This window comes from Vombatus ursinus, unplaced genomic scaffold, assembly GCF_900497805.2.
Source record: "Vombatus ursinus unplaced genomic scaffold, bare-nosed wombat genome assembly UNPS02009573.1, whole genome shotgun sequence".
Taxonomy (NCBI): Eukaryota; Metazoa; Chordata; class Mammalia; order Diprotodontia; family Vombatidae; genus Vombatus; species Vombatus ursinus.
In genome coordinates this window covers 326,594-354,384 of record NW_020949351.1, presented here as the reverse complement: position 1 = coordinate 354,384, position 27,791 = coordinate 326,594, and the positions used below count along the sequence as shown (strand labels likewise).

General features: G+C 37.5%; 1 protein-coding gene across 3 annotated transcripts in view; it reads left to right on the top strand.

Annotated features, from left to right (window-relative positions):
- Positions 1–10,791: 10,791 nt before the first annotated feature.
- AFG3L2 (AFG3 like matrix AAA peptidase subunit 2) overlaps positions 10,792–27,791 on the top strand; it is a 53,854-nt gene continuing 36,854 nt past the window's right edge. The window contains exons 1-5 of one of the 3 annotated variants that reach the window (XM_027852320.1): positions 10,792–10,950; positions 18,722–18,821; positions 23,653–23,730; positions 25,074–25,174; positions 25,375–25,527. In XM_027852320.1, the coding sequence (XP_027708121.1) occupies positions 10,792–10,950; positions 18,722–18,821; positions 23,653–23,730; positions 25,074–25,174; positions 25,375–25,527 (591 nt within the window). Of the gene's footprint in view, positions 10,951–11,431; positions 11,445–18,139; positions 18,211–18,721; positions 18,822–23,652; positions 23,731–25,073; positions 25,175–25,374; positions 25,528–27,791 lie in introns of those variants that run through there. The other 2 variants (XM_027852322.1, XM_027852321.1) reach the window with 2 other exon arrangements.

The following is a 27,791-nucleotide window of genomic DNA, read 5'->3' as shown; positions in this document are numbered from 1 at the left end:
ACCCTAAATAAGAACGTATTTCTTTAATTTGTTCTTTTTCTTTTTTGTAGGCAATCGGTATTAAATGACCTGCCCAGGGTCACACAGCTAGTAAGTGTCTGAGGCCAGATTTGAACTTAGGTCCTCCTGACTCCAGGGCTGGTGCTCTATCAATTGCACCACCTGGTTACCCCCTATTTTGCTTTGTTCTTAACCACAGTAAATAGGATCTGTCCTCATTTAAAAAAAATTTCTGCACTGCTAAAATAAAGCCCTCTGGCTTTATTTTTGTTTGTTATAACAACCCCACATTGGAGCTATTTCTTCTTTTCTAAAGTATGATGGTTCATTCATGCATGGAACAGTGGTAATCAAAGTTCATTATTTTAACTTTATCTTGGTATAGGGTGTAAGATGTTGGTCTACACCCAGTTTCTGCCATACATTTTTCCAGTTTTCCCAGCAATTTTTGCTAAATAGTGATTTCTTATCCCAGAAGCTAGGGTCTTTGGATTTATCAAATAGTAGATTAGTATAGTCACTGACTGTTGTGTCTTGCATACCTAACCTATTTCCCTGATCCACCACTCTATTTCTTAGCCAGTACCAAGTAGTTTTGATGATTGCTGCTTTATAATACAGTTCAAGATCTGGTATAACCAGGCCACCTTCCCTTGCATTTCTTTTCATTAGTTCCTATGGACTTTTTGTTCTTCCAGATGAATTTTGTTATTGTTTTTTCTAGCTCTATAAAATAATTTTTGGTAGTTTGATTGGTGTGGCACTGAATAAGTAAATTAGCTTAGGTAGAATTGTCGTTTTTATTACATTAGCTTGGCCTACCCATGAGCAACTAATATTTTTTCAATTATTTAGCTCTGACTTTATTTGTGTGAAAAGTGTTTTGTAATTGTGTTCATGTAGTTTCTGGTTTTGTTTTGGCAGGTAGACTCCCAAATATTTTATAGTGTCTACTGCAAGTTTAAATGGAATTTCTCTTTCTATCTCCTGTTGTTGGGCTTTGTTAGTAACATATAGAAGTGCCGATGATTTGTGTGGGTTTATTTTATATCTTGCAACTTTGCTAAATTTGTTTATTATTTCAAGTAATTTTTTACTCAATTCTCTAGGATTCTCTAAATATACCATCATATCATCTGCAAAGAGTGATAGCTTTGTTTCTTCTTTGCCAATTCTAATTCCTTCAATTTCTTTTTCTTCTCTAATTGCTAAAGCTAACATTTCTAACACAATGTTGAATAACAGTAGTGATAATGGACAGCCTTATTTCACTGCACCTGTTATTGGAAATGCTTCTAGCTTATCCACATTGCATATAATGCTTGCTGATGGTTTTTGATATCTATCATTTTAAGGAAGACTTCATTTATTTCTATGCTCTCTAGTGTTTTAATAGGAATGGATGTTGTATTTTGTCAAATGCTTTTTCTGCATCTATTGAGATAATCATATGATTTCTGTTAGTTTTGTTGTTGATATGGTCAATTATGGTGATAGTTTTCCTAATATTGAACCAGCCCTGCATTCCTCATGTAAATCCTACCTGGTCTTAGTGTATTATCCTTGAGATAAGTTGTTATAGTCTCTTTGCTAATATTTTATTTAAAATTTTGCATCTATATTCTTTAGGGAAATTGGTCTGTAATTTTCTTTCTCAGTTTTGGCTCTGCCTGGTTTACATGTCAGCGCCATATTTGTATAATAAAAGGAATTTGGTAGGACTTCTTCACCTATTTTCCCAAATAGTTTATATAGTATTAGAATTAGTTGTTCTTTAAAAGTTTGATAGAATTTACTTGTAAATCCATCTGGCTCTGGAGAGTTTTTCTTAGGGAGTAAATTGATGGCTTGTTCAATTTCTTTTTCTGAAATGGCATTATTTAAGTATTTTATTTCCTCTTCCATTAATCTGGGCAATTTATATTTTTATAAATATTCATCCATCTCACTAAGACTGTCAAATTTATTGGCATGCAGTTGGGCAAAATAGCTCCTAATTATCATTTTGATTTCCTCTTCATTGGTGGTGAATTAACCCTTTTCATTTTTGGTGCTGGTAATTTGGTTTTCTTCTTTTTTTAAAATCAAAGTAACCAAAGGTTTATCTATTTTATTGTCTTTTTTTCCCCATAAAACCAGCTCTTAGTTTTATTTATTAGTTTGATAGTTTCTTAATTTCAATTTTATTCATCTCTCCTTTGTTTTTCCAACTTTCTAATTTGTTATTTAATAGGAGATTTTCAATTTGTTCTTTTTCTAGCTTTTTTAGTTGCATGCCCAATTCATTGATCTCTTCTTTCTCTATTTTATTCATATAAGCATTTAGAGATATAAAACTTCCCCTTAGGACTGCTTTCACTTCATCCCATAAGTTTTGGTATGTTGTCTTATTATTGTCATTTTCTTGGATGAAGTTAGTGATTATTTCTATGATTTGTTGTTTGACCCACTCATTCTTTAGGATTAGATTATTTAGTTTCCAATTAATTTTTGGTCTATCTTCCCATGGTCCTTTATTAAATGTAATTTTTATTGCACCATGATCTGAAAAGGGTGCATTTAATATTTCTGCCTTTCTGCACTGGATTGTGAAGTTTTTATGCCCTAGTACATGGTCAGTTTTTGTGTAGGTGCCATATATCACTGAGAAAAAGGTAGATTCCTTTCTGTCTCCATTCAGCTTTCTCCAGAGGTCAACCATATTTAACTTTTCCAAGATTCCATTGATCTCCTTAATTTCTTTCTTGTTTATTTTGTGGTTAGATTTATCTAGTTCTGAGAAGGTGTGGTTGAGGTTCCCCACTAGTATAGTTTTGCTCTCTGTTTCTTCCTGTATCTTTCTTTACTTCTCCTTTAAGAATTTGGCTGCTACCACTTGGTGCATATATGCTTAGTAATGATATTACTTCACTATCTATGATACCTTTTAGCAGGATGTAGTTTCCTTCATTATCTCTTTTATTTAGATCTATTTTTGCTTTTGCTTTGTCTGAGATCAGGATTCCTACCCCTGCTTTTTTTTTATTTCAGCAAAGAATAATATATTCTGCTCCAACCTTTTATGTTTACTCTGTGTGTATTCCTCTGTTTCAAATGTGTTTCTTGTGAACAACATATTGTAGGATTATGGTCCTTAATCCATTCTGCTATCTGTTCCCACTTTATGGGAGAGTTCATCCCATTCACATTCACAGTTATGATTGCTATCTGTGTCTTCCTCTCCATCCTATTCCTTCCCTCTCCAACCCCCATTTATGCTTTTTTTTCTCTCCTTTCCTCACCGGTAGAGTTTTGCTTTCCACCAACGCCTCTTTCAGTCTGCCCTCCCTTCTATTAGCCCTCTCTCTTTTCTTTTCCCTATACCCTTTCTACTTCCTATAGGGTAAATTAGATTTTTATACCTAACTGATTATGTTATTCCCTCTTTGGACCAAATCTGATGAGAGTTAGGTCCAAACAATGCTCATATCCCTCCCTTCTTTACCTGTACTGTATTTGGTTTTTGTGCCTTTTCATGTGATATAATTTATGCTTGTCTGCCTCCTCCTTTCTTCTTCTCCCAGTATAATCTCTTTTCACCACTTAATTAAATTTTTTACCATCACATCAAAGTCAACTTAAGCCCACAGCTTCTAAGTATATTCCCTTTTAAATATCATAATGACATTACAGTTCTTAAGAGTTACAAGTGTCATCTTCCCTTATAGGGATATGAACAGTTTGCCCTTATTAATAATATGTTGTAGGGTTTTTTTCCCTTTTCTGTTTACCTTTTTATGTCTCTCTTGAGTCTTATATTTGAAGGTCAAATTTTCTGTTGAGCTTTGGTCTTTTGATCAGGAAGGTTTGGAAGTCCCCTATTTCTTTGAATGTCATCTCCTCCCCTGAAAGATTATGCTCACTTTTGCTGGGTAGTTGATCCTTGGTTGTAATCCAAGCTCCTTTGCCTTATGGAATATTGTATTCCATGCCCTTCGGTCTTTTAATGTAGAAGCTGCAAGATCCTGTGTAATCCTGACTGTGGTTCCACAATATTTAAATTGTTTCTTTCTGGCTGCTTGCAGTATTTTCTCTTTGAGCTGGTAATTGTGGAATTTGGCTACATGTTCCTTGGAGTTTTCGATTTGGGATCTCTTTCAGGAGGTGATCAGTGGATTCTTTCCATGACTAATTTACCCTCTGGTTCTAGGACCTCAGGGAGGTTTTCTTTGATGATTTCCTGAAGGATGTTATCCAGGCTCTTTTTTTCATCATGGTTTTCAGTTAGACCAATAATTTTTAAATTGTCACTCCTGGATCTATTTCCCAGGTCATTTGTTTTACCAATGAGGTATTTATGTTTTCTTGTATTTTTTTATTCTTTTGTTTTTGTTTGACTGATTCTTGCTCTCTCATAGAGTCATTAGCTTAATGTTTCATAAGAGCTAAAGTATGTCAGACAGAACTCACCAAATTTGTATGCTTCAAGTCCATAAAAAGAAGCAGCACTCCTGATCCAAGGAGTAGTCTAGGCCCTGAGCTTTGGTTGGATGTTATGATTGTCACTGCCCTTTTGTGCATATGTCAGTCAACCAACTTTTACTCCATACCTACTATGTGCCAGGCACTGTGCTAAGTTTTAGGGATACAAAAAAGGGGAAAAGACAGTCTCTGCCCTCAAAGAGCTTATAATTTAATGGGGGAGATAGCAAGCAAACAAATATATACAAAACAAGCTATATTCAGGATAAACAGGAGATAATTGACATTTTACTCTGCCATCTTGGCTCCCAGAAGCAGAAGTTTCCTGACTTCCTTTAACTCCTAACTAGGTGTACCAGGTGGTACAGTGAATAGCATGGAGTTAGGAAGACCTGAGTGCAAATTTGGTCTCAACTGGTCTCTTACTAGCTATATGACCCTGTTTACCTCAGTTTCCACATCTGTAAAATGATCTGGAGAAAGAAATGGCAAATCACTCCAAAATCTTTGCTAAGAAAACCCCAGATAGGATCACAAAGAGTTGGACACAACTGAAACAACTGAACAGCAACAATAAAAATGCCACCTTCTACAGGACACCTTTCCCAACCCCTCTTAATTCCAGTGGCTTCCTTCTGTCAATTATCTCCTGTTAATTCTGAACATAGCTTGTTTTGTATATATTTGTTTGCTTGCTATCTCCCCCATTAAATTATAAGCTCTTTGAGGGCAGAGACTGTCTTTTCCCCTTTTTTGTATCCCTAAAACTTAGCACAGTGCCTGGCACATAGTAGGTATGGAGTAAAAGTTGGTTGACTGACATATGCACAAAAGGGCAGTGACAATCATAACATCCAACCAAAGCTCAGGGCCTAGACTACTCCTTGGATCAGGAGTGCTGCTTCTTTTTATGGACTTGAAGCACACAAATTTGGTGAGTTCTGTCTGACATACTTTAGCTCTTATGAAACATCCTCATAGGTGAAAAAAATCTTGGTGCTAAATGTTGTTAATTAATTCATCCATCATTTCTGTAGCTTCTTATACTTTGCTTCTAGTTTCCTCAAATATGGTTCTGACTTGTAGGCTGTCTTCTCTAAAGCTGCTACCTGATCCACAATTAACAGGATCTGATCCAGATGAGGCTGAAGTGCTACATACTTCTTGCCTTAAGTCCTTCAGGTTTCTACTGATTACTGAAATAGCTTTCATCTCCAGATGCTTCAAATTGGATTTAAGTGAGGCAGCATTAGATGAAGTGGTCAGCCTGACCCAAAGTTTGTTGTCTTCACTAGTAGCTGCCAATTCATCTAGCTAACTATTGTTATCTAACTGAATATTGTTATTATCATTATTATTGCTTATGGATTTCAATGTGTAAATGAGAATGGGGAAGGAGTACAAAACATATTGGAAAATATGGTTTGATATTAAATAGTGAAAGGTAGCAATCAGTATAGAATGACTACTTTCTTCCAGGAGAGTTGGTAGGGGCCACACATGGTTAGCAGAGAACTGTATCACTAGAAATAAAATTGATTATATCTTAATAGACAAGTGGTCATTTTGGAGAACACACCCTGGCACAAGCTGGTGATACATTCTCCAGAGGCTCAGTGATCTCCTCAGCTATCTTTACGATATCATCATCTCCACCTAGATCTGTATCTCTATAGAACTAATGACCAAAGTCTCAGAATTCTTATAAACAAATGCCATTGCCATTTCCTGGGCAACATTCCTAACACAACGTTAATCCCAACACTCCTTTACTCAAAAACTTTCATTGGCTTCCCATTGTCAACTGAATGAGTTATGAATTACTGATCCCGGTGTAATACTTCCTTCTACTAAGACAGGGCAATGCCCAGAAAGATAATCCTGTGATCATGCTATGTATATGTAAGGGATGTGAGTTCTGCTTGGTTGATAGAATGCTAAGCTTTGATGCTGTGTACTTGTCTAGGTGAATGAAGACTGGAGATGGTCAGAAGACTTTGAAAGAAGTGGTTGTGAGAGAAAAGTACAAATTTTGGAATGGCTATTGGAAGCCCCTAAAGTCACAGATGTGAGGAGCTGGACTCTAACTTGTCTGTGATTTCTAGTCCTTGCCTTCTCCCGTCTCTTTGCCTTTCTCATACTATCTACCATGCAAGGCATGGGGTGTTCAGGGAATACTAGTACCTCTGTGTAAGCACTATCAAGCCCTTTTCAGGGCTGCTTTCCACCTTTGATGTCCACTTGATTCACTCAACTCTCAACTGTGGCTCCAAGAAGCTGTAGCAAATACAGTGGCCATATCCCACTAAACCATTTCAGCAGATAGGCTAAACTAGGGTGAAGTTAACCAGGGTGTTTCAAATACGTTGGCAAGTTAGGTGGGGGGGGGGGTGTCTACCCTAGGCATGTGACAATTTCCTCTAGTGGAACGGGCAGATGAGAACAATTTGTTCCAATGACCGTGAAGGCAACTGAAGTAGGTGCTGTGGAGCTCTTAGAGCTTGGTTAGACATTGAAGATGCCAAAGTCATCCACTGCATCCTGTGCCACTGCCAGTCATCTTGACTTTTGTCTTGCCACCGGATTTCAATGACTCTGGAAGACAGAGTGAGGTCAACCACTTCACCCAATGCTGCCTCACTTAAATCCTATTTATTAGAGAGCCAAAAGACATCACCCATACTGTATTGCCATTTCAAGACTAAAGTAGAGAGAGAATTAGTACAAAACTTTTCATTTGCAGATGATTGGTTGTGTACTCAATACAGTCTCTGAAGCTGAGATGCAATAAAGTATAGATTGTTTCTTCGCTGCTTGTACTAATTTTGGCCTAACAATTAACACCAAAAAAACAGAGGTTCTCCACTAGCCAGTGCCACACCTTCCACACATGGAACCATTGGTTACAGCAAATGGAGGAATTTTGAATGCTGGGGATAAGTTGACTTACCCTGGCAGTATACTTTCCAGAGATGTTCACATAGATGATAAGGGTGACACACATTTTGCCAGAGCTAGTTCAGTGTTTGGGAGGCTCTGAAGGAAAGTGTTTGAGAGGTATTAGATTGCCTACCAAACTGAAGGTCTTCAGAGCTGTTGGGCTGACCTTCTTGTTGTATGTCTGTGAAACCTGGACAGTCTACCAGTGTCATGCCAGGAAATGGAATTGTTTCCATTTGAATTATTTTTGGAAGACTCCAAAGATCACCTGGCAAAATAAGGTACTGGACACTGAGGTCCTTTCTGAAGCTGAACTGTTAAGCACTCAAACTATTCCATACACCACAACTCTGATGAGCTGGCCATGTTGTTTGAATGCCAAACATGTATTTGCCTAAAAGACTATTTTACAAAGAACTTACATGAGGCAAGTGCTCATATGGAGGTCAGAAGAAGCAATACAAGGACACTCCCAAGGTGTCTCTGAAGAACTCTGGAATTTATTATAAGACATGGGAGACTGACACAGAACCCCCAGCATGGTGTGCCTGTATCAAAGAAGATGCTGAGCAAATAAGCAGAATTGCAGTAGCTCAAAGGAAATGTGATATGCGCAAATTTTGAGACATCTCCACTGTGTCAAGATATTAGGAGATACACTGTTTTCCAAAGCTAAGGCCCAGCAAACAAGCTATGCCCTGAGCTTGGCATAACAATAATCCTTTGGGCTCACTCTCTGGATGATCATAGGCACAGCAAAATCCCAGAACTGTTTTGTATGATTATTGGGTTGCTTTGACCAGCACCAGGTGTTCTCTGAGCTTGGTCAAGCATCAGATAAGTACCCATGTTCTGATCGTGAAGTCTTGCTATGCATCAAACTTGGCTTATTGTTGCCGTTACCCCTCATTGTCGGGGATGCAGCTCACTGTGTAGCCATAGGTATAAGCACTGAGATCTCCCCACACTGCCTCAGGTTTCCTCCTACTAGGAGTGGGGCTCTGGCACATGTGTCCTTGCTTGCAAGCCATTTCTCTCACTTTGAAATTAAACTTCTCTTTGATTTCTGACTCTCCTGTCTCTAGCCTGCTCTGTTCCATTCCAGCCACTCACAGGATAGAGGCCAGTTTTTCCAGCTGACAACTTCAAACGTTCATATGACTATTTTGTGCCCAACTGTGGTAGAACCTTCCACGTTTGTATTGGTCTGAGCAGCCATAGTCGGATACACTTGTACCTTGCCCAAAGTAATAATGTCATTTTGGTCCTCTTTGAGAACAAAGGACAACAACCAACTAACCAACTATCCACTGTGCATAGAATGGATTCCTCCACCGTACATCACCATCTCTCCCCATTAAAGTTCCTCCCCAGACTAAAGGCCTGTCTGGGGTCCTCTTTTATGATTCATTTTTTGATCTGCAAATTCCTCCTTCCTCAAATTCCTCTTATTAGTTGCCTGGCCCATTGCTTTGCATTTGCTATACTCTTCCTTGAATCATAGTAATTTTTGTATGTGTTTTTCACTCCAGTTAGATTGTAAGTACCTTAACAACAATTTCCATGCTTTATATTTTTTCTTTTTTTTAATTAATTTTATTTTCAGTTCCAGATTCTCTCCCTCTCCCTTACCCTCCCCCACCCATTGAGAAGATAAGAAAATCAAAACCCATTACGAATAGAGTCAAGCAAAACAAATCTCCACATTAACCAAGCTTTATCTATCCTTATATTCTCAATGCCTAGCACTTCATCAATGTTTTTTGTGTGTGTGTGCTTTTTTGGTGAGGTGATCGGGGTTAAGTGACTTGCCCGGAGTCACACAGCCAGTAAGTGTTAAGTGTCTGAGGCTGGATTTGAACTCAGGTCCTCCTGACTCCAAGGCTAGAGCTCTATTCACTGCACCACCTAGCTGCGCCATCAATGTTTTTTTAATTGAATTTAATTGATTCCTACAATTGTCATATATACAACCCAAACTAGTGATCATTTTGTTCATTCAATGAATATTAATTGGATGCAGTGTCTTTTTGAAAAAAAAAATATATACCCTATGAAAGTTATCAGAATAACTGCTTCACTAAGGGAATGGACCAGGCATTCAATATGGATAGATAAGATTAAAATTATCATCACGATTGGGAAAGCAACTCAAAGCACATTGTCCCTTATATGGTGGAGTGTGTTAGGGTTTCTTCATATAAGAAAGATGGCATATGAATATTATTGGCATTATGAATATTATAAGGTTAATTGGGATCTGGAACTCTGAGAGGCAATCTCAGCCCCTATGTGCCAGTCCCTACGTTAAACAAGTAACAAAATTTCAAAAACAATACATATACAACAGGCTCACATAAAGTGTATCAGTATTTCCTTGATGTTCTTAATACTATATAGATAATTACTGCCACCCAGTGGGCAAAAACATGCAACACCAAAATAACTATACTCAGACCTGTACCAAGGGTTGCTGAAGACAGTTGTCTAGCTATCTTTTCATAAGGTATTGAGATATTTAAACACAGTTAAGAAATATCCCTGATATCTTGGTGTGCTAAGTGTCTCCACATGGCACCCTGCTCCTGATCCTTCTATGAACCTTCACAGAGGAACTTCACTAGAACAATGGTTCCCTTGGCGGGGTAGGGGGGGTTTATTTTGAAGTTTTTGTAAGAGCTCCACAAGTATGAAACAAGCAAATATTCTTTTGTAGACCGAATAGTATCTTGCAATATGTAAACGACTTCCAAATATAGGTGTTACTGTGTTGTATGAAAGCAAAAATTTACGAAATTCTTAGTAGCCCTTTGTCATTAAATTTTTTTCATTTACTTTTAAATCCAGTTTTGTGGGTTTTCACTTTTTTTTCTAGTTTTGCACAATTCTTAGGCTCGTCCTCACCCTTTGCTCCTCCCTCCAAACGTATCCCACGTGTACTCCAAAAGGATGAGGGATTCGTTTAGAGGAAAGGGGCAGAGTAAGCGCCCAGGCAGCGCAGTAAACCTGAACACGCTTTGCGTGATGCCGCAAGACGCACTTGGGCGGGGCCGAGCAAAAGGAGGTGGGTGTGATGGGGGCGGGGTACTTTGCGTGATGACGTAAGCCGCACCGGAGGCGGGGTTGAGCAAAGGAAGGTGGGTGTGACCCGGAGTCGTGCTTTACGTGATGAGGTAAACGCACCGGGGGAGGGGTTGACGAAGGGAGGTAGGTGTGATTCGAGAACAGTGAAACTACCTTAGGTGCGCGCGAGAGAAGGGAGGACGGAAGCCGTAAAGTGTTTGTTTGTTCCCTAGGCGGACTCCGGGAGCTGCTGACCAGCCCACAGGTAGCCGGGCCGGGGTCCCGGTGAGCCACGGCGGCTGCGCCGGCCCGCTGCCCGCAGCGGTCATGGCGCACTGCTACCTGCTGCTCTCCCGCCGGGGCTGCTGCTGGTCCCGTGGTTTCCCTCTGCTCCCGCGGCAGCAGCTGCCCCCCTTTCTCCTCCTTTCCGGAGGCGGCGGCGGCGGCGGCGGCGTGAGCCGCAGCAAGGGGACCTGCCTTCGGACGGTGAGTCCCACGGTGCCCCGGGCCCTCCCGCTGCCGTCGGCTGCCGGCCTCTTCCTCCTCCTCGGGCCCCGGACCCCGCGTCCTCCGGGGCCTGCCTGGGAACGGAGGCGGCGGCCGCGTCAAGGTCACCCGCAGCTTCCCCCCGCTTCGAGCCGAGCCCCCAGCCCCGTCCTGGCCTCCTCCCCAGGCCGCCCTCCGTCACTTCCTCCATCCCTGTGCCCGCAGTGGAAGCGACCTCAGAGGGCTGCGGATGAGAAAACTGAGGCCAGGAGGGCCCTCGTCGTTAACCATCCACTCTGTCGGGAGGAAAGGGCCCCAGATCTGGCCGATAGGACGGCGGTCCGAGCCCTAGGCCTGCACAGATAGCCCCGGAGGAGATCGGTGCAGGGGACCGGCAGAGAAAGTTGTACTAAGGAGAGGGGGCCCTTCCTTTTTTATTTATTTTTTTTTTATTCCTGCTATTCATAGACTTGGCCCCATTCATTGCCTAAATGGTAGGAGCCTTATACAATTATAGATCTTATAGCTGTAAGTGGAAAGAGTGCTGAACCTGGAGTCACTGAACCTGAGTTTGAATCCCTGCTCCGCCACATATTGTGTGACCTTGAGCAAGTCACTTAACTTGTGTGGGTCTCACTTTCCTCATCAATAAATTAGCAAGATTGGATTAATTAAGGTTCCTTTCCAGGTCTAGATCCTTGAGCTACCTGACTTCAGTCAGGTAAGGTGGTGGAATCCCTCTTGTACATATTCTGGGACCAAAAAACTTAAGTGACTTGTCCAAGGTCACCTAGCTATAATCTCTCCTGTAAGAGTTTGAGAGCCTTTTCACTGTTGGATGCTTTAGTTTGTTCACTTGTTATCCTTTGAAAATAATATAACCTCATAGTAAAGACCAGGTCTTCCTATGAAAAGATATCCCTTAACTAGAAAGTTCATTTAGGTTTTTTGCCTGTGAAGATAGATAAGGTTTTTTATATAAATGTGAATTTTTTGTGTGATTGATTTTACGAAGTTGTAGGCAAAGAGAAAATGCTTACTAAGCTTAGCTAATGTATGTGTCATTTCTGCTTGTAATGAGCCAGACCTGCACATTAGATAAGTCAGAAAGGGATAAGGAATTGCTGTTACTACCTTTCATTTAGCCAAGTTAATGTAAAGCTTTGTTTAACCTAGTCTCCACTTCATCCTTTAATTAAGTTCTACTTTTATCTCCTTTTCTACTTATTCCCCCCATTTCAATCCCTTTTTGTATTTTTGGCCTCCATCTTATCTTGCTCTAATTACTGTCCTATTGAATATTGAAAATAGGTCTCTGTCAGTTTATAATCTGTAGTGTCATTGAAGTCTACTTAGTCTTCACAAAAATCCTCTTCTTTCTTGGTGTCATGAATCTGAGCCTGTTAAGGTTCAGAAGATATTTGAAGGGTTTCCTTGACATTCTAGCTTGAGAGCCTTCTGGTAAAGAACTAAACTGCCAAAATGATATTTCTAAAGCATGCATCTAACCTGACTTGATTGTTCAGTAAACTCTAATACATCTCCCATTGCCACGGGCACTCTCTTCTCACTCTCACCTCTTAGAAACAATAATTTCCTTAACATCTCAAGAATTCAAACACTACCTCTTACGGGAGTCTTTTTCTGATGCTCCCAACTGCTTAGTGAGTGCCCTCCCCAAGTTAGCTTGTGCTTATTTTGTAGATGAAAATAATTGCAAACATCCAGGTCTTAGTCAGATAAATAGGGAAAGAGAGCATCCTATAAAAGATTTCTCTATAGATAACTACTGAATTTTTCTTTTTTTAAATTAAGGCAATTGGGATTAAGTGATTTCCCCAGGGTCACACAGTTAGTAAGTATCAAATGTTTGGTCAGAGGACACATTTGAATTCAGGTCCTCCTGACTTCAGGGCTGGTGCTCTATCCACTGCGCCACCTAGCTGCCACCTTGCTGCCCCCTACTAAATCTTTAACTTGGGATTTTTTTTCTGGAGTATTCTAATTGATCTTTTTAAAAAAGATTCTATTTGAGAACTTTGTGAGACATAGACAAAGATCAAAAGAGGATTATATGTGAAACTATGAACTTAAGAGTTTTTTAAAAGAATATAGTAAATTTAACAAGATAGCAACAAACTTGCCCTTTTAAACTTTGTTATTATTTTTAAAAAAATTACGTATCTGTTGTTGTTCAGCCGTGTCTGACTCTATGTGACTCCATCTGGGATTTTCTTGACAAAGATGCTGGCGTATCTTTTTCTCCAGCCCATTTTACAGATGAGGAAACTGAGGCAAACAGGATTAAATGACTTGCCCGGGGTTCACATGGCTAAGTGTCTGAAGTCAGAGTTGAACTCGAAGAGATGGGTCTTCCTGACTTCAGTCCCAGCATTCTATCCACTGTGCCACCTAGCTCCCCTTTTGCTGCCTTAACAGAAGCCTTCCATTACAATGAGTAGTAGTTAAGCAAAACAAATGAACACATTAGCCATGTCAAAAAGTGTTTCATTCTGTCCACATTAGTTCATATAAGTTCCCAAGCTCTTCTTAATCATTCATATTATTTATTTCTTATGGATCAATAATATTCCATTATATTCATATATCACAGTTTCTCCAGCCATTCCCCAATCTGTTAGCACCCACTTTATTTTCTATTTTTTTTCTACAGCAAAAAGTGGTGCTACAAATGTTTTTGTACATATGAATCCTTTCCCTCTGTATTTGGCTTCTTCAGGGTATATGGCAGCTGCTGGTATCACTGAGTCAAAGAGTATGCACAGATTAGTTCCTTTTTGAATCCTAGTTGATCTTAATCCATAAAATATATCTTATATGTAGAGTCCTTTGTTAGGCACTGTGGAGATTATTAAAATAATTATGACACGGTCCCTATTCTTAAGCAAGTCACAAAACATGTTGGAAAGACAAGACTCAGACATAAAGAATGTTTAATAATAATGCAAGGAAGTATTTGGTAAATGTCAGTTGAGACATACAAACAGAAGGTAATTTAAGCACTCAGAGGAAAGAGAGATCACTGTAGGCTAGAGTGTTTGGGAAGGACTTCATGGAGTCTGGATGACTGGAATTTGAATAGAGGGAGAGGGCAACAGGAGAATGTTGTCTTCTAGCATGAACATAAGCAAGGAGAATAGATTTTTAATGTGGTGTTTGGGAGAAAGTAATGAGACCAGCGTGTTTTGAATGGAAGGTTCCTCTCAGGAAATTGTGGGAGATAAGATTGGAAAGTTAAATTTGGCCTAGATTATAGAAGCCCTTAAATGCCCTGCTAAGATATTTAGATATTATCCTTTAGTTAGTGGAAGTCCATTGAACGTTTTTGAACCTGGGAGTAACATGATCAACAGAGCATGGGGGTGGAATGTGTAGATTTGGAAGACAGAGGAAACTGAAGGCAGGGAGAGAAGGCTATTTCAATAAATCAAGCATTAGGTAGCAGAGACCTGAACTGTGGCAGTGGGAATGAAAAGAAAGGGATGGATTTGAGAGACACAAAAATAAACAGGATTTGGTGACTGATTTGAATATGGAGAATTTAAGACAAGAGAAGAGTCAAAAATAACTTCAAGGTTTTGAGGCTGGATAACTGATTCAGTGAATGTCATTTAAGTAGCTCTGTGAGAAGCACTTATGACCTATGGGATTCATAGGTTAAAATCAATATCTAACGTGTAGAGCATAAATGCCACGTTGGGCCATGCCTGAATAGTCTGTCTTTGGCAAGTGCACCAAGGAATATTTTGTGGGACGTTGTGGTTGGCTTCCACAACAATACCTTAGAAGATTGGTTATATCCCTAAACGTCTCTCTCTTTATGAACATAATGTCCACTAATGTAGCTAAACCCTCTTTTTATATTTTTAGCTTGTCTAGCATGAGTAAAGGGTAATGAGTTATATGAATTTACCCACAATATGTAAAGGTAGTACTTTTGGTTATTTATTTTAAGCTTCATTGTATAGTCTCTAGTTCTGGTATTTAGAATTTGTTGAATAAGGTCACATTCTCCATACTTTACTTTTCCTGTCTTATGAATCTTTATCCCAACTTCCATCTCATCTTTGAAAACTCAAGTCTTAATTTTTTAGTTCGCTGATACAGAAATCTCTTTCCTCTTAACCATTTTGGTCGTCCTTATTGAATGTATACGTAGTGTTTTTGTTGATCAAGAAGTCACCAATGAAACAAAATTAACATTAATAAATCATATACTTACCTAAGTTAACTATATTTTTATGGTACTACCAAAGCTTCATTCAGAGCCTTTGGTAAATTCGCCTACCTTTCAGCAAAACTACACATGGCTAACACTCCATTTCATTTGATCATTACAGATGGTCCAGTTATACTATGGCCACAACATATTATAATAATAGCATGAATTTATTAAGGACATGTTCTGTGAGGAAGTACAATTACTAAAACCTTCATAAGATAGTTTCAGGCAGAATTTGAACCCAGGCAGGCCTTGACTCCAATTCCAGTGCTTTTTCTGCTGCTTCATGTTAATGTTCCTGTTTTACCAATTTAAATATTCTCTTCCCCCCACCCCAAGGTAACTACTAAGTGACTCTCCTTAAGAAATCAAATGGAAGAATGCAGAGGCATAAGTTTTTGTATTTACTTCATAATTTGACTGCACTAGGAAAATGTTTTTTTAAAAAATCTTCATGGTAATGGTATTAATAGCTACAAGCGCCTCTTAGAAATTCATAAATATTAATGTATACAGAATGTTTTTATTTTGTAAATCTTTGTGGGAGATAATGTCAGGCAGGTAATATCAATCAAGGAGTAGCAGGCATTCAGTCCACATAAGAGGAAAGTTATTGATAATGGGTAAAGTCACTTTATCAATACTTTTTATGTAATCGATTGTTAAAAATCATTGGAGAAACCACATTCTGGTTCACTATGGATATGTGACTCCAAGACTAATTTTCTTGGACTCAGAGGGATAGTCATAAAATTAGAAGTGTCAGCATATCAGTTCTAATGTGGAAAGAATGTTGTGCTTTTTGGAAATTAAACTTTAAATGTACATTTATTTGCCTTTTAGGATTTTTTTTTTGTCTAAGACTAAAGAAGAGATTAAAAATTATTAAGGATGCTAATGGAGGTGTGACTTGCCATGGGAGAAGCCTAAGCATATAAAAATCCAGCTTTATAAGAAAGGTTAAATTGGGGTAAATTTTTCGTTTTACAAAATGATTCATCTTAGGACTCCTCTTGAATTAAGATAGTTACTTAAAATCTTTTTGTTGCCATTACCTGCTTTTACATTAATAATCTAGTGAAATGCTTTAATGGTGAGCTCCTCTAGAGCATTTAAAAAAGGATCCAATTTTTAAGTTGTATACAACTTAGTAATTTAGATTTTGTATTACAGGAAGTACAACTAATGAGATGTGCTATAACAGTTGTTTTTTTTTTAATTACTGTAACTAGTTGTCATAGTTATAATATATCTGATGTAGCTAGTATATCACTCTTACTGCTGCTAAATCATCTCTACATTGAATCTATTGATGTGTTTGTAGATGGAATTGCTTTTTACTAAGGTTACTGTATATGTTTACATTTTAGACCTTGAAAATGAGTCAGCACTTGGTGTCACAGAATGTGTCTTTTCAGAGCAGTAAATCAGGTAGTAGAAAAATTAATGGATGAAGGACACTGATACAGTGATAATAGAAAATATTCTGTGCATTTTGAACTATTCTTTACTTCCAGAAGATGATTTATATTTATCTTCCAGTCCTATAAAATCGTATCATTCTAGGATACTGAGAAATAAGCTTAGCCCCTCCCTATGAAAATATAATGCATCATAAGATATGATTAAATTTATAGTTTCAGAGAATACTGGAAAGTTTTCAGTGAAATGAGAAGAACTAGAACAATTTGTACAATAATAATAATATTATAAAGAAAAACAACTTTTAAGACAATAGAACTCTGTTCAGTGCAATGGTAAGTGAGTCCAGACGATTAAAGATGAGAAATGATATTCACCTGCTGCCGAAAGGGTTATGGTTTTAAAACACAGTATGAGACATACATTTTTGGACATGGTCAGTGGGGGAATTTATTTTCCTGTTCCATGCATGTTTGTTATGAGGACTTTCTTGTTTTTGTTTTTGTTTTTTTTTAATTATTCAGTTGGGAGGAACAGTAGAAGGGGAAGATAAAAATGCTTATAAGATAAACTTAATTACAAATAATACGTGCTCATCCATTGCTGGTAGAATTACAAGTTTATAGACTCTTTTTGGAGAACAATTTTACAGTACACAATAAAAGGTATAAAAGTAAGAAATACCCTTTGACAGTATGCCATTACATTAATGCACCACATGTTAAAAATTTACCTGTTATTGAACATTTAAGTTATTTCCATTTTTTGCACCCTGTTTTTAAAAGGCTTTTTTTTAAATTAAAAAAAGTACATTCTATCTCTTCAGAGATTTTCATATCAGCATTATATGTAATTACAAAAAAAAGCAAAAACAACAAAAACAAAAATCCAAGCTAAGAACGACCAAAATGTTTAACAGTAGATAAATATTTAAATTGTGTATTGATATAATGGAAGACTATAATGCAATTAAGACTAACAAATATGAAGAATACAAAGAAATTTGGAAATCTTTATGGAATAATTAAAAATGAAAAAAGTAGAATCAAAATAATAGAATATACACTTATGATCGTTTAAGAGGAAACATGAATAAAGCTGAATGGACAAAGAATCCTGAATGAGACTTAGCAGGAGTGAATGAAAAATTGTTAGGATGCTTTTTGCATTGAAATGAATTAAAATATAATTAGTTACTAAGCAAGTTTAGTTTGTTATATTAATGTTAAACTTTTAATAAGAAATTTAAAAGCAACAACAATAATAATAGCTAACCTTTATATAGCTCTTTAAGGTTTACAAAGTACTTTACACATGTCATTTCATTTGGTCCTCATAGTAGCCCTGGTAGATACTATTATCATTACCTATTTTACAGATAAGGAAACTGAGGCAGAAGGAGGTGACTTGCCCAAGGTCACAGCTAGTCAGTTTCTGAGGCAAGATTTGAACCCAGGTCTTACTGACTCCAAGTCCATCATGTTATCTACTGTGCTACCTAGCTGCTTCCAATACCATCTTATGTTTGTCTAACAGTTTACAAAATGTTTTGCATGTGCATTATGCTCTTTGACGCTCACAGTTTTACATTGAGGGTAGGTATTATTATGAATAAGAAAATAGATGTAGACTGACTTGATAAAATTGTTATATACCTAGTAAAATGAAAGATCTGGGACTGGTGCCCTAGTTAACAAAGTCCTAGCAAGTGCCTCTTTCATTGTAAACCATTACACCTTGACTGTTCTGTTAATCATTCTGTTCTAGTCTTTACTCACTGTGGGAATAAAGATTATAGATTTAGAGCTAAAGAGACTTTAGAGGTCATTAAACCCAATCCCTTCATGTTAGAGATGAGGACATTGTGGTCCATAAAGGTTTAAATGTTCCAGGTGACACCTGAGGCCAAATTGAAACCTGGGTTTTCTTGTCTCCAACTCCACCACTGTGGCCTCTCTGCCCTGTTGCATTTCATTTGATTAGCTTGATGATGCTTGAAGATCAGTGTCCATATATTTGTTTGTTTTCTTCATCTTGATTGGCAATATTAGATAAAATGTATATGGCATCATCTTTGTGAGTTGATTATTATACTTCATATTTCAGCTCTACCGATATGCGACCACTCAGGTGACTCCCAGTCGAAGTTCTCTGTTGACAAATGTGATTTCTGTCTATCGAAGATTCTGTGCTCGACCTCCAAAAGGTAAACCTGTATGTATCATCACTAAGGCGCTACCCTGTTGTCCTTGACTACTTTATTGTTTTATAGGGCTATATCAGTAGGTCTTAAATGAGCCACCAGAAGGACAAATAACATCATTTTAGGTATTCAGGATGTTGGTTTCATAAGGTATAGGTTTTGTCTGTTTACATGAATTACTAGTGTGCTGAAAACTGGTCCACTACAGATAAACAGTAAGAATAATGATAACTCAGATTTACATAGTGCCTTAAAATTTGCAAACTCTTGAGGTAAATTATGTAAATATTATTATCATCCCTCTTTTATAGATAAAGAAACTCAGTCACGGAGAGGTAAAATCACACAGAATCTTAGATTTAGAAGGGCCCATAGAGGCCACAGTCCAACCAGTACCTGAACATGAATGTTTTCAGCCTTTGCTTGATTTCCTGTGCAGGGGAATGCTGTACATTTCACTTTGGGATAGCTCCATTTGTTAGGAATTTTTTTCCCTTCTATCAGGTCTAAGTTTACCTCTTGGCAACTTATACCCATTGCACCTACTTCTATCCTTCAGCTGGGCAGAATAAGCATAATTTTTTTTTTCATAATGATCCTTCGAATACTTTAAGACAGCTATTATGTTCTCTGAAGTCTGCTCTTCTTCTGGATAAACGTCTCCTCTTTCTTCAGTTGAGCTTTACGTGACCTGAACTCGAGATCCTCTTATCTTCCTCTGGTTTCTCTGTAGCTTATTAGAACCTAGAATTGAACACAGCATATCAGATGTGCTCTGACTAGGTCATGGCACAGCAGAACTATCACTTGAATGCTAGGCCTCTCTCATTGCAATTTAAGGTTAATTCACCATTCTTGACAGCCGCCTATCATTGCTGACTCATATTGAGTTTGTAGTCTAGCAATAGCCCCAGGTATTTTTCAGACAAATTGCTCTCTACTCATACCTTTACTATCTTGTACTTTACATTTATTCCTATTAAATTTCATCTTATTAGAGGATTATTTCCTCTTATTAGGAACAACCCAGTGTTCTATCCTGGTTTTTTTTTTGACTGCTCTCATCCAGTCATGTCATCAGCAAATCTGATAACCATACTATCTATGTCCGTATCTAAGTCTTTATTAAAAATATTAAACAGTACAGTACCTAGTAGATATCCTTGAGGATCTCCATACAAGTTTACAGAAAACCGTTAATTATTACTTTGTATCTGGCCACTCAATCAATTTTAGAACCATCTATCTGTACTTAAATATAGCCTACGTCTCTCTTTCTATTAAGTAAGAATAACATGAAAGACTTTATCAAATGCTTTACCAAAATCTAGGTAAACTATTTTCAACATTACTCAGATCCCAGTTTTGTAATCCTGTTTAAAAAGGAAGTAAAATTACCTTGGCATGGTCTGTTCTTGATGATGCCATGCTGGTCTTTTGGGATCACTGCTTTCTTTCATAGGTGATCATTGTTTTCTTTTTAGATGTTTTCTAAATGTCTTTTATCATTAAAGGGTTTAGAATTTTGCTATTAATCAAAATAAAGCCTACTGGTCTTTGGTTTACAGACAGAATTTTTGATTTTACCAAGTGTGCAATACCCCTCTCAGCTGAGAACCTTGCCTCCTACTTAACTGAAAAAATTTAGGCCATTTGCTAAGCAAAGGACTCTTTTTTTCTTCTCTCCTCATTTTACTTTATTCAGATGTATTCCCCTATCTCCTCTTTAATACCTTTTTCACATATAGAGGTGACCCTTGTCCATACCAACGCAAATCCCTTCCTACGTGCACCCTTGATCCCATTTCAGATCATCTTCTCCAAGAGATTGCTTTATCTGATTTCTTCACTCTCTCCTTAGTCTTCAATCTCCTGGTTGCTTCCCTGCTGCCTATACTGGCTTCCAACTTCATCATTTAATGGAACCTGCTCTCTCCAAAGTTGCCAATGGTCTCTTATTGCCATACCTAAAAGTCTTTTCTCACTCTATACTCTTTTTTTTTTTATGAGGCAATTGGGGTTAAGTGACTTGCCCAGAATCACACAGCTAGTAGGTGTTATGTGTCTGAGACTGAATTGGAACTCAGGTCCTCCTGACTCCAGGGCCAGTGCTCTATCCACTGCACCACCTAGCTGCCTATCTCACTCTATATTCTTTTTAACCACATTTTAGCCTTTAACACTGTCATTCACTCTTTTTTTCCTGAATATTCTTTCTTCTTTAGGTTTTTGCAGCATTACTCTCAGCTGGTTCTCATTCGTTCTTTCTGATGCCTCCTCATTCTCCTTTGTTGGATCTTGTTACAGGTCATACACACTAACTGTGGGTGTTCCCCCAAGGCTCTGTCTTCGGCCATCTTCTTTTCTCCCTCCTCACTGTCTTAAGTAATGATCTTATTTGTTCCTAAGAGTTTAGTTATCAGCACTATGCACCTGGTTCTCAGATCTCTTCATCCAGTCCTAATTATTCTCCTGACCTGCAGTCTCACATCATCTGCTGCCTCTTGCACATATTAAATTGGATGTCTCATAGATATCTCAACCTAGACATGTTTGAAATTTTTTCCATCCATCCCCACCCCTCCTCCCCAAACCTACCCCTTTTCCAAATTTCCCAATTACTGTTGAGAGTACTTCCAGTTCTCTCCCACTCTAGGCCATCCTCCACAGAGTTTCTGAAATGAATTTTCTAAAGCTCAGGTCTAACTGTGTTATTTTCTGCTCAGTAAACTCCAGTGGCTCTGTTTTACCTCCATAATCAAATATAAAATCCTCTGTTTGGATTCTGAAGCCCTTTTATGTACTGAGTTGTTAACTGATTAACTGTGTTTTGTTTTGTTTTGTTTTTTAACCATCTTTCAATGATCACTGAAGTGGCTCATTAATCACCTTTGCCAGTTTTTTAGGTATGTAATACATCTGGACCAAGTAATTTGAATTCACCAAGGCCAGCCATTTTTGTTTCATTCTTTTCAGTTCAAAGCTTGTTCTTCTTGACAGATATAGGAATTGGGCACTTCTGCCTTGTCTCTGTGTTTCTGTCTTCTTGTTCCTAGATTCCTAACGTGAGTTTATATTCTTCCTTTTTTAAATACATTTTTAATAGTTTTTGTTTTTATATCACTTACATTTCCAACTGTATCCCTCTCTCATTGAGCCATTCCTCATAATAAAGAAGAAAAAGAGGGAAAAAAATTCAGCAAAACTAACCAAGGTATCAGAAAAGTCTGGCGCAGCATTCCATACCTGTTGTGCCCCTCCTCTGCAAAGAAACAGGGAGAAGTGTCAGGCAGTCTGTTAAGAATTATTTATTAAGCACTTGCTGTGTGCCAGGCACTGTGCTATGTATTGGGAATACAAAGAAAGATAAAAACAATCTCTACCTTCAAGGAGTTTGCATTCTAATGGGGAAGATAGCACAGGAATAACTAGCTATGTACAAAATACATACAGAGTAGTGAGAAGGGAAGGCAGTAACAGCTGAGTGGTCTGCCCTCTTGTAGAAGGTAAGATTTGATCTGAATGTTGGAGTAAGGCAGGGAAACTGAAAGGGGCAGAGCTTTCCAGACTTGGAGAGCAGCCAGTGCAAAGTCAAGGAGATGGGAAATGAAGGGTCCTGTTTGAGGAACTGCAAGTAGGCCAGCATTGCTAGATTGTAGAATTTGTGAAGGGGAATAAAGTAAGAAGACTGGAAGGATAGGAAGGGGCTACGTTATAAGAGTTTTAAATGCCAAAAAGGAGGGTTTATGTTTGATCCTAGAGTTCTTAGGGAGCTACTGGAACTGATAGAGCAGAGGGTGGCTGACTCAATCAGACCTTCACATTAGAAAAATCACTTTGGAAGCCAAGTCAAGGATGAATTTGAATGGTGAGGGATTTGAGGCAGTGACATCAAGTAGCAGGCAGTTAAATTAGTTTAGGTGAATGGTAATGGGGGATTTAACTAGGATTCTTCTCAAATATCTTTTTTGGAACCAGGCTTGGTTATTATAATTTCATAGCATTCAGGTTTAATTGTTTGATTGATGTTCGTTCCATTTTCATTTTTGTAGTCATTGTGGAACCTGTCTTTTTAATGTATAATGATTCTTCCTGTCATTCCCCCTTTTATTTATCATGTTTCTTTTGGATAATGTACACCCTTACAGAGCTATGGTCCTATTTTTGATCTTATCTCACCAAGTCTCAGTGATATTTCTGAGGTACAAATTGCCTCTTTATGAATTATTTATAGTTTTTTCTTATTAGCCATATTTTGTGCATTTGTGTTCATCTTAGCTATTAGGTTTTATTATTGGCTTTTTGTTGGACTTTCTCTTTGGACTTCTGTGTATCTCAACTGTTTTTTTATTCATGCTACATTGTAGTTACTTTCTTGCCCATACACACAAGCAGTGGTTTCATCTCCTTTTTGAACCTCAGTTTTTGCAATATTGCTAAATAAAACCCCTTTCTATTATTTTAAGGTTTCTTTACAAACTTCAGTTTTTCCTATCTTTAGCTCAGATTTTGCCTCTGGCACTTAGTAGCTGTGTGACTGGCCAAGTCACTTGATCTCTCTTGCCTCGATTTTCTCATTTCCAAAATAGGTTTTGATAACAGCACCCACCTCCCAAAGTTCTTGTGAGGATTCAGTGAGATCATATATGTAAAGCACTTGGCAAACTTAAAAGCACTATATGAATGCTAGCACTTTTATTGTGAATTTGACATATACAGTTTTATAAATTATAACAAAGAACTGCTTGTTTGAGTAAATTTTGTTTAGCACTATCGTATGTTAGTAGATTAGAAAAAAATTCAGCTTGAGTTTTCCTTTTTCTTTTTCTAACAGGATTTGAAAAATACTTTCCCAAAGCAAAGAACAAAAAGAAAGCTAATGGAGCTAAAGAGCCTGTGGAAGAAACAAAAGGTACCTTTTTAGTATTAAAATGAATATTTCATTCATTTACTAAAGTCTTAGAGGCTGTGGCAAACTTTTGGGAGGACATGAACCACTTGGCATGAAGTTGGCAGGCATGGGTGAGGGAGGGGGGGAGGGGTTGCATCATTGGAGGAAACTTCCAAATTGATAAGAATACAGATCTATTTGAAAATTTGAGAATTGTAAAGTTCTTCTCCAGTCCATGTAATGGACCATTGCCCTTGAAGGCTAAGATAGAGTCCATGCACTGGCAGGTCTTGTCAACTTTAACAAGCTTTGAGTTCAGGCCCAGCTGTGGAGTTTGTTGTTCAAAGACTAGCCTAGCTAGATTTGGAAAGGCTCATTAGCTGTGGTTGGCTGATTGGTGATAAATTCTTCAGTCATAGTCTCAACGGCCATCTATTCAGTTATAGATGGCTTTACATCTCCAGGAATAGCCATGCTGATTAAGTTCTTAAAATAGTAAAAGTATTTTACCCATGGCCCATGACATTAAAATTTAATTCCTTTGTTTTCATAGATCATAAAAATTATTAAGTCACTTTGCAAGCTGTAGGTTAAGGTAACCTAGGGTAAAGCTGAGAGCAACTATTTTACTACTGAATAAGGTTAAAATGGTACTAAGGACAAATTTATAAAAAAGTAATAATGACCAATTTTGTAATACTTGCATGTAAAGAAATTTGACTTACTTTGTGAAAAGAAAGGATTATTTTGCCTAACTAGTTCCGGAAACTGAATCAGGTTTTTTAATTTTGTTTTGTTTTTGCACATTTGTACTTTTCTGGAGCAGTATTGGACATATCAGGCAAATTAAAAATGGCTTGCCTGTGTTGCCTATCCCTTTGTTCTGTTTAGAAGTAGAGCTATTGATAACAAATAATAATTGGCTTAAACGCTTAGATAAATTAGTTTATTGAAATCCCGGAAGCTTTTTTGCTGGACTTAACATGAAGGGCATGGTCCTCTTATAGGAAGTGAGTGTGTCTGAGCATTTCTGAAAGAGCATGTTATCTCACTTCATTGTGGGAAAAAGTGGATGGAAAATAGAGAAAGTAATAGAAAATAAGTGAATTCTCTGGGAAGAGAAGGAGATCCTTGAGCATTTTGAAGAGGAAGGGATGATAATATTAGATACTGACATACAACATTTGGCCTTGAGAACTGATTTTAAAACTTTGACCATTTTGACAAAATTTTTCCTCACGATATTTAATAGTTGCTGGTGAGAGCTCTCATGAAGTGTTTTACAGATGAAATATAGTACAATTTAAAAATATATTGTACGTGGAGTCTAAATGATTTTGTGCTTTTTTTTTTTTAATTAACAGAGGCAAAGCCATCTAGTACACAGCGCCCTTCTGGAGGAGGAGGGAGTGGAAAACGAGGTGGCAAGAGAGATGACTCTCATTGGTTGTCCAGGTTTCAGAAGGTTTGATTTCATACTCTGTCTTCAGTTCTGAGTTCTTTTTTTCTTATAATGTTGCAGAAGTAGTCAGAGAGAAGATTTTAAAGCATTCATAGTTTTTGGAGCAAGCTGTTCCTAGCACATTGTACTTCACTTTTTGTTTATTCTTCGATGGGAAGTTTCATTTTGTGGGGCTTTGTTCCCTTTTTTTGTGTGTTTTACAGGGAGACATTCCATGGGATGATAAGGAGTTCAGAATGTACTTTATTTGGAGTCTTCTGTCTTGGGCTGTTATCATGTTTTACTTTTTCTTCAAGAATTCTGGGAGAGAAATCACTTGGAAGGACTTTGTTAATAACTATCTTTCCAAAGGAGTGGTAAGTAAGATCTAGGATAAGAATGGATGAAATGTATGATAAGAAGATAAAGTAAATAGATTTGATTAATAAAAATGAACTAATAAAATTGAATTAATAAAAAAATAAAAAATAATCAAATAAAAATTTGATAATAAAATTAAAAACAACCAGTAAGATAGCTTTTCTAGTGGAAATTAGACTCTGTGTAGTAATTGAACTACTGCTGATAATGCTATAAAGACATGCCTGGTTTTTAGAAAAGCTGAGGTGTGATAATCCAGAAAGAGACAAAACACAGTGGTTTGTTCTACATAAAAATCTTTACTTTATAAAAGTACTTACCATAGTCTTTCTGTAAGTCATAAGCCTCTTTAATTCATTTAAAATGATTTAACTTAGAAAAATTCAATTTAAACATAGCTTTCCAGAAACGTATGCATTTTACAAAAGTTGAATAAATTGTGTTACTACAGAAAAATCTTTGCAGGTTTATGTAAAAAACACCTTACTGCTTGTCTTCATCTGTCCACCACCCTCTGCTGTCTTTCTTTGTGGCTTCATTGTTCATACTGAGGATCCTTCAAAACCTTGACCTCTTAAGTCCTCAGCCACCTCACATTCAGTCTCTTCCTCCTTTCAGCCTCAACTCAAGAGTTGGAAAGAAATCAAATGGCTAGCAAATCTAACCCAGCCTAACCAGGAAAGTTTCTGCAACTTCTTTGATTAGTGGTCATACATCCTCTTCTCTAAGATTTTCTGTGGGAAGAATCATACTGTACTCAAAAGCAGCCCATTCTACTTTTGAACAGCTCTAATTATTAGTAAGTCTTTCCTTCTATCATTCAGCTGTCTTAGATAGGCAAAACAGATGCTTTCTACAACTCTTTTCTTTGTGATGTTTTTAAGCAAAATACAATTGTCACTCGGCAGCAAGATTTCTCCCTCGAATACCAGGTGCCTCTTCTCTCACTTCCATGTACTGAGGCTGCTCTTCATTTTCATCAGGACCACCTTGACCTCTTCCTATTTTCCCACTCCCATCTCTCCCACCTCATTTCACTTCCATACTCAACCTTGACCCCATGGGCTTCCATTTAAATAACACTTTAGCATCTACCTTATAATTCATTGATTTTTTTTTTCATTCCTAACCTCATTAATTCTCATTCCTTGTGTCATCCCTATCTTTTGATTTTTTGAGTCTTATTCTTGAGCTGATACCACTGTAAAAAAGATAGAAAATAGAGTCAAATTCACTCATTGTTAAATTATAGTATGTACCTTCTGCTGGATGCTTAACTGCTACTTAGCTTTCTTTACTAACTGAATTCTTCAAAAAGTTGTGTATACTCAACTTCCACAATATCCATACCGTCTGATCTTTCTACTTAAAGTTTAGTTTGTCTTTAACTGCTGTCTTTAAGCTACTCTTTCAAAATGATCTCCTAATTGCCCAATTCATTGACCTCTGAAAAGGGTTTCAGTCCTTAACTTCTTTGAACCTTCAGCAGTTTTTGATACTGTTGATATCTAATGGATACTCTCTCTCTCCATTGACTTTAGAGATATCATATTCAGCTCATTTACTTCCTATCTCTTAAAAGCCTTCTCTCATTCATTGATTCTTGGTCCTGTTTTTGCAGAATCTTAAGGTGGATGTTCCTCATGGTACTAATCTCAACTCTCTTCTCTCTATATATGCCCTGTTTACTCCTAGAGCTTCATTTCACCTCTTTCCTCAACACTTGAGGACTCCTAGAACATCCAAATCTTTTCATCATATTTGTCATTTTTTATAACAGTAATATTCCATTACATTTGTGTACCATAATTTATTTTGCCATCCCCCAGTCAATGGGCATCTAATTTATTTCCAGTTCTTTGCTACCAAAAAAAACACAACAAAACACTGCTATAAATATTGTTTCATATGGGACTTTTTTTTTTTTTGGTCAATGACCTCTTTGAGGGATATGGTTAGTGGCATACTCTTTAGGGCAAAGAGTATGACCTTTTTTCTTTTTTAAAGCAACTTTATTTTCATAATTTCAAATTATGCATTAATGTGTCTAGGCACTCTATTACATAAAGTAATAGACCTGGAGTCAGGAAGACTCAGACCCTAGTTATATGACCCTGGGCAAGTAATTTAATCTCTCTGCCTGAGTTGCCTCCCTGAAATGTTCTTCCGTTGTATGTTAAGTTAAAGGTTTCCTTTGATTTCTATTCATTTTTGTGTTCTGGGATAAGAGTAGTAAAAGTAGGAGGGCGATCTCCAGTTG